Below are 14,798 nucleotides of genomic sequence, written 5' to 3'. Positions count from 1 at the left end.
ATATTGCATAAACAGCTCATATAAACACATAAACACTGTAACAAATTTAGTCTTAGAATAAGATCAATAGTTAGATTGAATGCTGGCTACATCTTTATCTGCCTAGTACAGCTAATCACAGACATTGACAATAAAATATGCCAGTCCTAACAGTGTAGTTGCACTTATAGAAGACATTGCATGTTTTTATTCCTGTAAGCTTTTATATAAACCAAATGATGCATCTCTATTCAGTCTCTTAGTCCACTTGTAAGCTGTATGGTTAATGTGTTCAGCACTGTCCTGCAGTATATCCATGCCATTGGGAGCTACTATACAAACCATGCATAAGTCAGAGAAAGTAAAAGAGGAAGAGGATCCTCCATAACTCACCGTAACTGCATCCGAAACATACTAAAGTGCAAATGGTAGCTCATGCCTCCCCCTAGTGGCACATGTGGGTGGTACAGAATGAATGAAAATAAAACATAGCATTGATGCAGCACCGGTTCTGTGGCGCTGCGTGTGTGCTGTGCTGTGGCAGGGGTCCCTTTCACCTTGCTGGAGGGACACAGTGGGGGGGGGGTCAGCACCTGGGGGTGTGAGCGAGTCACGCATGGAGGCACAGGACACCTGGCACTGTCCTGCTTAGGCCATTTCACATGCACACATCCCAGCCTCATGCATTATGGAGACGCACCTCGAAACTGCCGAGCGCGCTGCCGGAATGCTTTAAAGAGAATTAGGCAAATGCGACTGTGCATCAAAAAATGGCTTTGAAAGTTTGCTCTCAGCAGGCACTGAAATGAAACGAACTATACACACACAGCAGATTGTGCCAGGGGAAGAGGAGAGGACTGTTGATCATGAATCACTTGTTAAAAATGCTGATTTTCTGCTGAGTCAGGATAAAGAAGAAGGGGATGGGGGCGCATCAAGGGCATGGGAGAGCATTTCTGCCTTTACCTTATTTAGGTCCTTTTGGTGTGTAGAGATCAAGTGACGGTGTGCTGTGAGCCGGTAACTGAAGCAGGATCTGTGTCTGTGTGTCTCCCACAGATACGCAATGTGGCGTCAGGGTTGTGTATCGACTCCAAGCATGGCTCAACAGGCACAGAACTGCGCCTGGACGCCTGTCTGAAAGAGGGGGCTGAGCGCACGTGGGCACATGAACAGGTAAGGCACCATATACACACACACACACACACACACACACTGCTGTTGGGATTGCAAGTGTACAATAAGAGAGCGATTTCAAACACACACACACCACTCAGCTGTGACTCAGCAGACAGACTCGCTCAGCACAGCTGCTCGGGCGATGGCAGTGCCGCAACCTCACAGTGGAGACAGAGATCCATGCTGGGCAAATTGCAGCCTCATAGACTCCCACGAGCTGCTTGATGGCTATTGTCTGGGGCTCCACTTGCACTCTGGAGGGAAGTTTGTGCTTTGGATCACTGTCAGTAGCAGCACTTGGAGGAGGTTGAGATCATGCAGGGCATCAGGAAATACACAGCTTTAGTGTTGGTTCTTGCTTGGCTGAAAAATATCATGTCTCTTACGTTAATAATAAACAAATGTAAGTTACTAACTGTCAGGCTGACAGATCTGAGCCTTGCATCCCTTGTCCCCGTTAGATTTTTACTTTTGGTTGGCGGGAAGACATCCGGCCCGGTGACCCCCTCCACACCAGGAAGTTCTGCTTCGATGCCATCTCCCAGAGCAGCCCCGTCACACTGTACGACTGCCACGGAATGAAGGGCAATCAGCACTGGAGCTACCGCAAGGTAACAGCCATCAATCTGCATTAGAGCGCCGCCATTTCACGGCAACCTGCTGACCTTCCTTTAAACCAAGATCCCGTAGTAGGCACCATAGCAGGGGCTCATCTACATATATTAACCTACAATAGAGGCCAGAGGACGACCACTGCACAAAAGATTACAAACTGTAGAGACTATACACATAGATGCAGTATTGCACAGTGTTACTCATTGTTACCCAGGTTTACCTCACAGAGTGATGAACATCACATGCCATGAAGAGAAATTAAAAGTGAAATCAGTGAGGAGACCAAGACTTCCTATGAAAATATTACAATCAGCAAGTGCTAGAAGTCATTTGAATTGTCCATTTCTAGATAATGTAGACTAACCAGCTAATGTGGGTGAGTTGCTGTGTTGGATGGGGGCTTTGCTCAAATAATTTGGTCAGCAGCCGCCACTGCTTCATAACAACAAAATATTTAGCATTTTGCTTACACCTGCATAACTGAGATACATAGGCCTATTTACAGCAAAGCCCTGTTAAAACCATTAAGTACATCACCTTGATTGCTATGTAAATGATATACTGCAGTGACCATAATAAGGTTGTGATATTAGATATAGGACTAATATTTGCTTAGCCATCCAAACTCATAAAAACTACCCTACTTAAAATACAGCACAAGAGGAAGAGGAAGGAACCAATCCTCTAATTGCAACTCATGCTGGCATGAACATTAAATCTAATAGTGGATGTACTGTATCTGGGGGGGGGGGGGGGGGGGGGGTTGTACGATGGATAAAAGCTATTAAGTAGACCATCAATGTAATTGCTTTCATATGTATTTTTGTAATAATTTGGTTTGATCAAATATAGGTTTACTATTCACACATGACAATAGTATACATTAATCAGTGCTGCAGTGCATTCTATTTAATATCCACTGAATGTACTCCTTTAATTGCATGCAAAACGAGTAAGGATAGCAAACCCAAATAGGGAATATTAATTAGTGGAAACTAGTCCAGTTATATTAGGGCCATAAAGTTTCTTCCTCCTCTTTGTCGCATCTGAATAACTTTGACATTGACCTTGTAAAGATGTAATTAACAATACCCATGTTATACAGTATATGGGTATTAGCTGATGTAAGCATCATAGAGATTAGCTGGTTTGTTATTGTTGTGCCGGGTGGTAAGAGGTCAGAACAGAACCAATCTTATTGAGGAAGGCATGAGGAACCACATTTATTTGGGCTGCACTGCACATAATACTTTGTTCCAACTGAATCTATGAGCTCATTACCTAACCATTTAAACCAGAATGACAAAAAAAATGACAATTACTGTGTGTTTGTAATCATAGAATAGTGAAATGAAGGCTTCTACTGAGGGCAGAAAATTGTAATCAGAGATTTCGTTCTGAGAGGGTTGAGTTTTGGGAGCTCAAAAGGGCAAGTTTGATCTAAACCATTCATCATACAATTATTATTTTCTGTCAGTATTCCACAGGGGTTCAGTGTATGTTTTAAATGAATGAGAGAGTGCAGGCAAACTACAGACTTGCAATTACAGAAGAAGCCTGTAACATGCTTTACTTTGCCTCTCAAGTCCCAAAATAGATCGTCTGTTCCATCGTGCTCTTGTAATTTTATTTTTACACTCTAGCTACTCAGGCTGAGTGAAATGTTTTGTCTGGAAGAAAAAAATGCTTGACTGTGTGTACTTCCCTGAAACAACCTCTCTAATCTAACTAAAGAAAAAGTGAGATAAGAGATGTGGATTTATTCCACTGACAAAGTCACAGTGACTGTGTTTCTCATTTATTTTCGCTGCTTTCATTTTATGGTTTCTAATTCTTCCAATGCCCCCTCCTACTCTGGATTGTAGGATAAATCACTCTTCCACCAGGTAAGCAGCGGCTGTATGGACAGCAGCCTCAGCGATAAGAGGATTTTCATGAACAAGTGCGACCCACTGTCGAAGACGCAGCAATGGCTGTTCCAGAGAGTCAATGCCACCGTTTTGGACAAATTCAACAGCGCCGCCAGCTCCTAGGCATGCTGACAGCCTCCATCCTGCCTCCTTAACACACACACGGCAGCCAAGCAAGCAGCTGTCTCCCAGACCTCACAGGGTCCTCAGCGATAGATCTTAGCAGCAGAGCTGAACAGTTAACTAACTGTGTGGATCATGTCTGCATACATGCACATGTGTGTGTGTGTGTGTGTGTGTGAGTGTGTGTGTGTGTGTGTGTGTTTGATCTGTCTGAGGCCCTTACGCTCTGGGAGTTAGACCAAAGTGGATCAAAAGTACTACACCCAGAGTCCAAAGCCGTGGAGACTGCAGTGGCTTTGTGAGATGTGTGGCTGATGAGTCCCATGTAGGACCATAACGAGCCCTTGCTGGTCAAGGAAAATGCGGAGTGCCGACATCTCTCTCTAACTCTCTCTCTTACACACACTCTTTCTTAGTTATGAGATCACATACTGATCTGACTCTCTGAATACATGATAAATAAGGAGGAATTTGAATTTGATTTCTGCCCCAGTCACCTCAAGACTGTTGCTCCATACTCTGAAGACGCATAGTGAAGCTGGATTTGGTGAGAGGTTCTGAAAGAAAGACATTGTTTTGTATCACTATTTATTTTACATGGTTGTTTTGATGTATATTTATTTTGTATTTATTCTGTGTCATTTGTTTTATCAATGTAAGTTATTGTTATGTACATACTTAAGTTTCTTTTTTCTGGTTCCTGTGATAGTAAGATTCAAACTGCTGATAAAGTGATTTTTTGGCTCATTGCTCCGGAATCAGTTTTTGTTCAGGCTTCATTTCCAACAAAGCAAAATAAAAGTCTGCATGAGTGGAAGTACAGGGGTGGAGTGGGGGCGCATCTTAATATTGATGGCACAACACACTGGTATAAGTAAGGAGAGGTTGGACATCAGAGGTCGGAGACTCAAGTCACATGGGTTGACTTAAGTCTGAATTAAGTTCAAAGTCCAACTTAAGTCCAAATTTGAGGACTTCAGGACTTGAGACTTGCTTGACAAACATTGATAAAAGACTTGACTTGACTTTGACTTTACACTCGTGCCTTGAGACTTGACTTTGACTGGAATCAAATGACTCGAAAGGACTTGACTTTCTAAATGAAATGTCTATACAATTTGTAGACATTGTTTTGTTTTTGAAAAATGATTGAGTGATTAATGCAATGTACGCAAACCTGGCCAGTATGCAGTGGAGACACAGAGAAAAGCCATGCAGTTTAAATGGGACTCGTTCAAAGAGAATCTAATGAAGAAAAATTATTGATATATGTGGATGACGTGTGAATCTATTCTGTTTTAGAATTTGAGCATTGATTTGACTTACATCAGGACTCTACTTGACCTGCTTGAATTTCACCACAGTGACTTGGAACTTACTTGATGGTTTGGACCCCACCTTTGTTGCAAATGTCTTTGAAGGCTGTCTCTCTTGTCTTGATGGTGTCTGTAAGAAGTGGTGTTAGGGCTCCCCCTACTGTTTAGAATCATACAGTACGCATAAATAAAGGTACAGAAGTCACTGAGGGAAAATAATTCCGCTGACTGATTAAACTGCTTGACAGAGGTTGGGTGACTCATTTACTTTTTATAAATCTATAGATTTATTCAATTATTGGTTTAGGCCAATGATCTATTATTCCATTTGACCTCACTATCCTAATCTGTCTCACCTAATCACAAACAGGAGTGTAGGAAGGAGAAAGAGAGAGTCAGTGGGCCCAGCCTTGGACAGCGGCGTATACACACACAAAACATTATAATTGCTGGGGTTTTTTAGGTTTAGTCATTTAAGCTTGATATTATGCTTGGCCCTGATTCACACTACTTACCAGAAGCTGTGCCATGTGTCAATATATGTATAATAGAGTTTCTTCTCCCAGTTTGCATTCCTGGCCCTCTATTTGATGATGAGGTCCTTGTCTGTGCTGTTTCGAACTCTGTGATTGTCTTGGCACAAAAAATGACATGGAGTATTATGCACTTAAATCATGTACTAAGCAGGGCTGTAGTGGAGGTTAAACACAAGTAACCTCCTCTTAAATTTCAAAAATAGAGTTTATCCATCTCTTATCAGAGTTTATTCACCAGTGGCAAATTCAAACATTCAAAAATCACACTGTATTATCCACATTCACAATATGTGCACTCATCAACACTCTATGAATCATTTAATACCACTGATGGTGTTATAAACACTGGACAATAACCTCCACCATCATCAAACATGTTCTGAATGGCCTTTTTAAAAATCCACCTTGCCATGATCACAGAATTTATAGTTTACCCACCTCTTATTTTACCTCTACACCCCTGGTCCTAAGCCATGATGCAGTGAGGTGGTTCATTGAGTTTGACTCAACAGCAGAATAGGACATGACTACACAGGGTAATGCTAATCCATATGGCAGGAATACAGGTCACACACTACTGTGATCATTTCCATTATCATTGTTTTGTTTTTGGTTCTTCTGGGTTGTCTCAATGACTGCCCTAGAACATCCTGAGAGTTATGTGTCTTCAGGGTCACTAGCTAACAAGTACATATCAGTTGATATGCAAAGGTAGTCTGTAAACACAAAGCTTCCATAAACAGTGGAGCAAGAAACACTGAATGAGTTCACTGCTCAAAATTCAAAAGCTTATACAATTATTGGTAACACTTTACTTGACGGGTGAGTTCATAACACCTTCATAGTAGCTGTCATACACTGCACATAAAGCATTCATGACTTTCATGAGACATGACTCAGCATTCATACCAAACCTTTCATGAATGTGGAAGACAGAACGACGAGAGCTTGTCAAAATGAAAGTCCCAAATCGCAAAGCAGCATTGCCGTTTTTGGTGCAAACCTCTTAGGCCTACCTGATCACATCTGAGTCAATGGGCTACTCACAGTGCCAAAAAGACAGAACATGGTCAAGCAAATCATTTTTGTTTCATAAAAATGTATTTGTTTTATGATGTAACCTTTGCAGATGATTTCTCATCTTTTGCTACTGGGAATGTCCAACCGTTCCAGGTTACACAAATACAGGTCAGCTGAATGTAGGCTAGTTTACCTCCCAGTGTTAAACTCGGTGATTACGAATACTTCACAACTTGTATAGTAAAGTGACATTAAATGTAGACTTCATAAGATATTCATGAAATATTTACAAAGACTAGAGAGATTAAATGAATGTTATCCAGGTTACACAAATACAATGTTGGACTTTAATTTTGACAAGTTGTTGTCGTTCTGTCCTCCACATTCATGAAATGTTTGGTATGAATGTTGAATCATGTCTAATGAAACACTCACCCGTCAAGTAAAGTGTTACCCAATTATTAAATAGAATTATGGAATGAATTAATGCTAGATTTGAAATCTCTCTTCTAACCAGGAGAAAAAGCTATTCACACATTAAAGTCTACCAACATCTCAAGCCATGTTCTTAAGTGCAATGATTTATGGTTAATGAGTTATTGGCATACTCAAAGGAAAAAATATGGTCTTTTCTTTGTTCAAAAGAAATAAATCAGATATTAAGATCTCAACTGTCTCTCATGCCCCTGAGGAGACATAAGGAGAGATAAGAATGGATTGAGAAGAGAGTATTTTGATATCTGCTGATATGGGCTGAGCCTGAGACAGGAGGAGGGCTATTTCTCAAATGTTTTTCTTTCCAATATATTCTTATCTTCCTATTTCTCCTAAGGGGCCTTTAGGAGAAATGGGTGAGATCATTTCAAATTTTGTTTTCCTGTGGGAAATCAACATTCACCATTTCACGCTGCTAATGATGTTTTTTTTTTTTGGAACAATCTATGAGACACACAAGTATAATCCAAAATGACAGGACATGTCACACTACAGTACCACCAAACATTTAACTATTCAACATGATAACCATGGGTGTTGCAATGCTCACTTTCCATGTGTTACAGACAGCACCAATAGCATTACCAATCTACTGAGAATTCTTTTTTTTAAATATATTTTTGGGGATTTTTATGAATTTATTCAGACAGGAAGAATTGAACCCGGGTCACTGGCGTATGGTGCAGGTGCCCCAGCCAGTTGCGCCACGGCCCATTAGTGACCAGAGGGGTTCTGAAGATTCTGTTCCGCAGCAAAGTAAGATTCTAAATTCCATAAAAAAAACCATTCCAGATATTCTTTAGAATGTTCAATTTTCAACATTCCTGTCACACCAGTGCTTAAGGCAGAGAGGGTTAAAGCGGAGCGAGAGGCGCAAACGTTCGACAATTTCCACGTTCGATTATTGCAAGGGGGAGGGGGGGGAAATCCCCCTTTATGCAGACCAGAGTAAACCCTCGCTGCACTAATGTCAATGGAGACTTGTGGAATTTTACCAATAAATTGGTCATTATGTCTTTCTGGATTTGTTGAGGTTTTTGGAAAAATGTTGTCATAATCTGTAAGTGTTTGGGATCATTTCAAGCCTAAAAGTGTAATTTTTTAGTGTTGGATTTGTAATAAAATAACCTAATGTCAGACCATGCTGCTGCCAGTTACTGTCGGTTGTTAGCATGCTAGCTAGCCTCTTAGCTAAGGTAACATTTTAAACGGAGAAGTGTAATTTCTTTGAAATGACAACTAGCTGAATAACATTACTGACATTAGTTAAAGTGGATAGTTTATGCTCAAGTGAATTTGCAACAGTATATTAAGTTTAAGCGAAGTCCTTCAACTAGTCACTTGTTAGCGATAGCTGTACTATTGCCATAGCTACTCCCATCCACTTGTATAGCATTTTTAAGCTAGCGTTAGCTAGCAAGCTAGCTCGGTTCACATGACTAATTAAATTATTCATATCATGTCCTAAAGAATGATTCATTGGTATCATACACGATTATATACAATAATACTGTGAACACAATTATGTTTATTTGTTCTTATTGCTTATTAAGAGAGAAAGTTTATTTAGTGACGTAGGGTGACACTCCCACTTATGCAGACCGGAACTGTCCCGTTTTGCTCCCATAGTAACGAATTACGTTGCTCTATCTTGCTAGTAATCAAGGATCTTTGCTTAAGGGTTAAGCCACTGACAGGGCTCACAATATCATTACACTTCTAAAACTGTGGAGAGGGGCTCTGCAGACAAACTGTTATACAAACAGTTATATTTATAACTTAATAAGTGTACAGAAGGGGTAAAAAACGTTTTGAGCCGTCAGTGCATTACCTGAATTCTTCTCCTGGTTACTGCTACCTTACTAGGAGAAGTCAATACAAGTTGATTACCAAATTCAGCACAAACTAATGGTTGCCAATGATGCCCTGGTGAGTGTGGAGGGGTTATTTGGCAATGCAGTTGATGCAATGACTGGGGCAGAGCAGAGGCTTTCCAGGCCTGAATCCCAACAGCAGCAGAGGGGAATTCCATGGACCTCCATCAGGACCAGCGTCAACTGTGGGTGTGAAACGGACAAGTGGGTTTCGCCCTCCAGCCCTTCCAGCAAAGCTCCAGGCACATGCAGACTCCGTAGCCTATAAACCAAGCATCAGAGTCCTGTGACATATACTGTAAAGCTTCATTTACTTCATTCACTTAAATTATGTATTCATGTCTTTGAATTTCACTGAATTTCAATTCTACTTCCTTTAATTCAAATTTAATCCGAATTGTAACTCTAGATCCTGTTTTTTCCCTCAATTCAAATTTAAATTTAAAGAATTGAACTGAAATTTAAGAGTCTTGTTTCTCAATTCAATTCTGAATTTCGCACATCCATTTTCTATAGTTTTGGTGGGGGGGCATAGAAAAGTTTGAGAACCTGTGGCCTAAAACAATAAAACAATATTGGTGGATGATTGTTTGCTCTGAAGTGAATGGGTCGCGATGGTCTGTAATTTTTAAAAAGTGGGTCTCCAGAAAAAAAGTTTGAGAAACACTGGCCTAAACCAGAGTTTGGTTTTCCAGCTCGCAAGTCAACAGAGAGTTGCTAGACGACCCTGGCTGCAAATTACATTTGCTGCCGCTAGGGTGCGTCTAGATTTCTAGGCTAGGTCTTGGGAGGATAAAACTTGAATGTGGCTGCTACAGCCTAGGGAAGCCGAAACAATAAAGGGGGACAGAGGTTTGCAAGGTGCAATGAAAAGTCGGGTTTTTCATTTCAATCAATATTGTCCGGATCAAAGTAACGAGTCAGCTAGAGGGTCAGTGGTGTTGGGATTCATGGAATGTGCTGTTTGCCTGTTGCATGTTCCAGTGTGGAATGAAAGAAAGAGGCATCGAGATGAGCGAACTCCCAATATGTCCGGCTACACCTGCATACTGGAGTAGCCAATCAGCTGTTGAGCGGTTGCCCCGCCCACGGCACACCTGATCCTGAATTTAGGGGAGCAGACACAAAGGATGACAGCCATCACAGTGGCTTTCAATTCACCACATTTTAATGTTCTTTGTAACACCTTGAGGCACCGAGCAAGTGGGTGGAAATGGGGAGCACAACATTACAGTAACAAACTATGTACATGGTATAATCAGGTAATTTAGGCAGTGAATGCTCCCGGTCTTTATTTTCGAATTTTGAATCGAAAGGGGTGGAAACTGGTGGTATTATCATAAATGAGTTAGAACTGTCAATGTTTTTGGCTGGTCAGGACAGACAACACCACAGCTATGGCATATGGAAATCGCTAGGGAGACGTGCATTCTCTGTTTCTGTATCGTCTGCAAATTGTGGAGAACCTTCTGTCCCTCAGAAGGGTTCATGTTCCAGGTCATCTCAATTGTGGCACAAACCTATTATCGAGGGACAATCCTCGGGTGGCAGACTGGTGTCTCCACCCTGAAGTTGTCAAATATGGCTGTGGTTTTACAGGGCCCACGTGTGCCTGTTCGCCACTAGGCAGAACACCCACTGTCAGCTTTAGTTTTCTCTAAGGGGCGACAACAGGGGCAGACTGGCAATCTGGACATTCTGGAAAAGTCCAGAATGGCCGTCCATCCAACGGCCGTCGACCTGGCTTAATATCAGCCAAGTCAGAGTCTAGCTCTACAAATAAATATGCTTCACTTACACCTGCTTATGTGGAACATGGGCTATAACTAAGTAAAGAAAGGGAAATGCACAAACATGTTAATTTCTATCAGAAACCATGTATATGCTAATATGGATATGTTTTCTCCATTGTCAACATGACTGAAGTAACCTATGGCGATGTCCATGTTCAGTAGTGATTTTTCATTGAATCAAGCAGTGAAATGTGGTAGGCCTGTAATGCATGAGATAATATTGATGTGAGTCAGACAGAAGACTGGCAAGGCTTTAGTATTTCTGTCCGTCTCAAACTATGTTAAGATGGTGTGTTTAGCAACCAAAACAGACAAAACAGACAGGTTGTTGCCTCATTATTGAAAGATGAAGAATGAGTCACATTGTCTACTTGTCTAGACATTTGCTACCATAACTACCACGTATTTGCAAGGAATAGCTCTAATCTTAGGTCTATTCACATCTTGATGATGTACTGTGCACCAACCCAAGTTGTAGGCTTTTTTTGTATGTGCAATGTCTGTTAACAGACACTCGGCAACAGGGGTGGACAGTACATTTACTATGTGTACTTAACTCGAGTATTAATATTTTTCTTGCCAGAATCAGAGGCCCAAATGACCTATACATCTGGCGGTCTTCCACCAGTCGTAGAACCACGGTTGCATACATAACCAGCATTCTACTTCCTTGTCTCCAGACCGCCAGATGGCGCAGTTTAGACTGTGTGGAAGACTTATGTCCAAGCTGTCACGAGGGCCCAAACACATGTACGGTGTCACTATTTACATGGCATAGAGCAAAGAACAATAAAAACAAGAAATACTTCAGTTTTGTACTTTTTGTTTTATTTACTTTTTTGTAATTTTACATTTTTTTTTTTTCATTTTTATTATTATTATTATCAACAGGCGGAGACAAGGCTTACGCACACTCACAAACCTGATCCGCTGTTATCCACAGCAGAGGTCAATTGAACAGGCGAAACAGTGCTCAATACTGCCTGTACACAAGACTGGGAACCTGAAGCAACATTGAACCTGTAGAACCTGGAAAATGTGCACAACGACGTCCATGTCGCAGCAGAACAAATATCTAGTAGGCTGACACCCCGCAGGGCTGCCCAAGAAGTAGACACAGAACGAGTGGAATGACATTTCACAGGACCCGGCGTAATCACGATCACGACTGGTAGAAGAGTATGCATAAGTAATAGTCTCTGTAATCCAGTGAGCTAATCTGTCCTTTGACAAAGCTGCCCCTTTACATCGGTCACTGAAACACACAAACAATTGGTCAGTGGCCCGCCAAGCTCCCGTGGCTGCCACATATCGCCTAAGTGCTCTGACAGGGCAAAGGTCTGTGTTTTGCGTATTGTCAAAAGAGCACAAAGCAAGAATCGTAACGGGTCGGTTGACATAATCTGGACCTAAGACTTTTGGCAGGAATGCAGGATTCGGCCACAATGTTACTCGCGAGTACTCTGGCCGCCACTGCAGACACTGTGGGCTGACAGAGAGAGCATGCAACTCACTAACTCTTTTTGCGGAAGCAACTGCCAGCAGGAAAGCTGTTTTCATTGAGAGCCATTTAACGCCTGCCTCTTCCAAAGGTTCATAGGGAAGACAAGCTGTTCAACACAGTATTGAGGTCCCACTGAGGAACAAAACATTTACGAGGTGGGTTCAAACGCCTTGCACCTTTCAGGAAGGCCACTATCATCCTATGCGTTCCTACTGTAGACCCTTCAATTGAGCCCCTGTAGGCCGACATATTTGCCACATAACCTCTCAGGGTGGATGCAGAGCAGCCATTTAAGATGTCTGCCAATAAACATGTTTGTGGTACAATGTTACGCTCAGCGCACCAAGTTGAAAAGAACTTCCATCTATTACTATATAGTAAGCGCGTAGACGGGGCATTTAGAATAGTGTCCCTGACCCCTTGTGAATAGTCTAGTACGTTGCATGACCTCCCAAGGGCCAGACCCAAAGCTTCAGTTTCGGCGGTTGATGATGCCACAGACGGCCATTCAACTGGGTCAACAAGTCTGCCTTGACTGGTAGTGGGCTGGGCAGCCCCGTCAGGAGCACTTTGAGAACGTAAAACCAAGGGCCGTGGACACGATATGGTGCAACCAGAAGTACTGGCTGGTTGGTCATCCGTATTCGCTGGAGCGTCTGCAAAAGCAACCGAAACGGTGGAATGGTGTACAGCCTCAGATTTGGCCAATGTTGGGCTAATGCATCTTGTCCCAGGGACCCTGGTTCGTCCCGCTGTGAGAACCACTTCAGACAGCGAGTCGTGTCGCTGGTGGCAAACAGATCTACCTCTGCTTGCCCATAGGTGTTCCAGATCATCTGAACAACCTCCTCGTTCAGATGCCACTCCCCCATGAGGGCCCGCCCCGGGACAAGACATCGGGCACACAGTTATTTTTCCCAGGCAAATAAATCGCCCTCAGCGATAGCAGGTGTGCATTCGCCCACAGCCAGATCTGTCTGGTCAGGCGGTTCAGCATTGGGGACCTCGTCCCCCCTTGGTGATTGACATGGTAGACTGTCGATGTGTTGTCGGACTGAACAAAGCTTGTTTGTGCAGAGAGAGAGAGAGGGGTAGAGTTGCGTCTGTGGGTAGTCAGTGAAACTTCAGGTGCTCATCGGTGTCCAGAGGAATACAAGTAGAGAGCAGAGAGAGGGTCCGAGGCACGTCTGAAGTAAAGTTAAATGTCCTTTATTTTTCTGAGTGGGACATCAAGCCAAAGCGTTTCGGTCGCGTGCGACCTTCTTCAGGGCTGATTAAAACAGTATCAAACAGGTGTGTTTTCACCTTTCCAAAAAGTCATGAGATCCAATCACGTGACTGGTTCGACACAAATTTGACACAACAAGACATAGAGACAAAATGACACAACATGACATGTTAAAGTTAAATACCACTAGAGCACTACACATAGCATGTTTCAAGTTGATGTGTAGTTAAGACCATACCAATGTACAAAGCATCACTAACATTAGCACAGCCATGCTTAGGACAAAGAAACAGTCAAAAAACCCATGTAGTTCCTTGTGAGTGGCAGATCCCTCACATACACCTCAGTGGAACAGCAGGAAACAATGAGTATGTTACAGTTCAGTACACTAAGTACATATCAGGTTTTTTTTTTTCTCTCATAAAAAACACAGAAAAGTCCAGTTCCTCATTCAGTCCAGGAAAGATCACTGCCTCTAAGGTGTCAATCCAAAAGGATTCTCTCTGGGCCAATGTTCTCAGTCTATCCCCACCCTTGATGTCCTTTTGGATGACCTCAATGACCATTACTTTAAGTTCTGTAGGGTTCCAATGTGAGGAGGACTGAAAGTGTTTGGCGATGGGATAGTTCAAATTTTTGTTTTTGATTGCATACTTATGTTCTCCAAAGCGGTCCCTCAGTCTCCTCTTAGTGAGGCCAATGTAGAAACAGCCACACTTGCAGTCAAGACGATATATGACATGAGTAGAGTTGCAATTGGCAAATTGTTTACAATGAAAAGATTTAGTACCAGTTGCATTCATGAATGTGGTTGACTTGTTGATGTGTGGGCAGTGTCTACAGGCGCCACACTGAAAAGTGCCTGTGAGTTTGGTCAGGAACGTTTTTGGTTTGGGAGCAGAGATGTAATTATGACCGCCCTATTTAGCCGGGCGGTCATATAGGTTTAGTCAGATTTTTTTTTTTTTTCGCATGTCCAAATTTCAATGATTCCCCGGACACTGAAAGACCGGGAGGTAGGGCAGACACAGTTTTCTGTGAATATCTCAAAACCGTAGGGTTTAGGAGGACCATTTTTTTTTTTGTATGTTGATCTCAAGGGGCCATGTCAACCCATTCCATAACCACTCATTTCATGTATAGCCACCTAGTTAAACACAAAAAGTAAAAATGAGGTGGTGTAATTGAAGGTATCTGTGACCTAACATAGTCAAAACTGCACGAAA

The 14,798-nt window shown here is 42.3% G+C and overlaps 1 protein-coding gene across 1 annotated transcript in view; it reads left to right on the top strand.

Moving 5' to 3' along the window:
• galntl6 (polypeptide N-acetylgalactosaminyltransferase like 6) overlaps positions 1-4,564 on the top strand; it is a 38,384-nt gene extending 33,820 nt beyond the window's left edge. Inside the window, exons 8-10 of the mRNA XM_048252237.1 lie at positions 1,039-1,155; positions 1,620-1,769; positions 3,639-4,564. Of these exons, the coding sequence (XP_048108194.1) occupies positions 1,039-1,155; positions 1,620-1,769; positions 3,639-3,806 (435 nt within the window). The 3' untranslated portion in view covers positions 3,807-4,564. The remainder of the gene's footprint in view (positions 1-1,038; positions 1,156-1,619; positions 1,770-3,638) is intronic.
• Positions 4,565-14,798: the final 10,234 nt, after the last annotated feature.

The sequence above is a fragment of the Alosa alosa genome, chromosome 1 (genome assembly GCF_017589495.1).
Source record: "Alosa alosa isolate M-15738 ecotype Scorff River chromosome 1, AALO_Geno_1.1, whole genome shotgun sequence".
NCBI classification, from domain to species: Eukaryota; Metazoa; Chordata; class Actinopteri; order Clupeiformes; family Clupeidae; genus Alosa; species Alosa alosa.
Note: the sequence above shows the minus strand (reverse complement) of the source record. Positions and strands in the feature narration are given on the sequence as shown.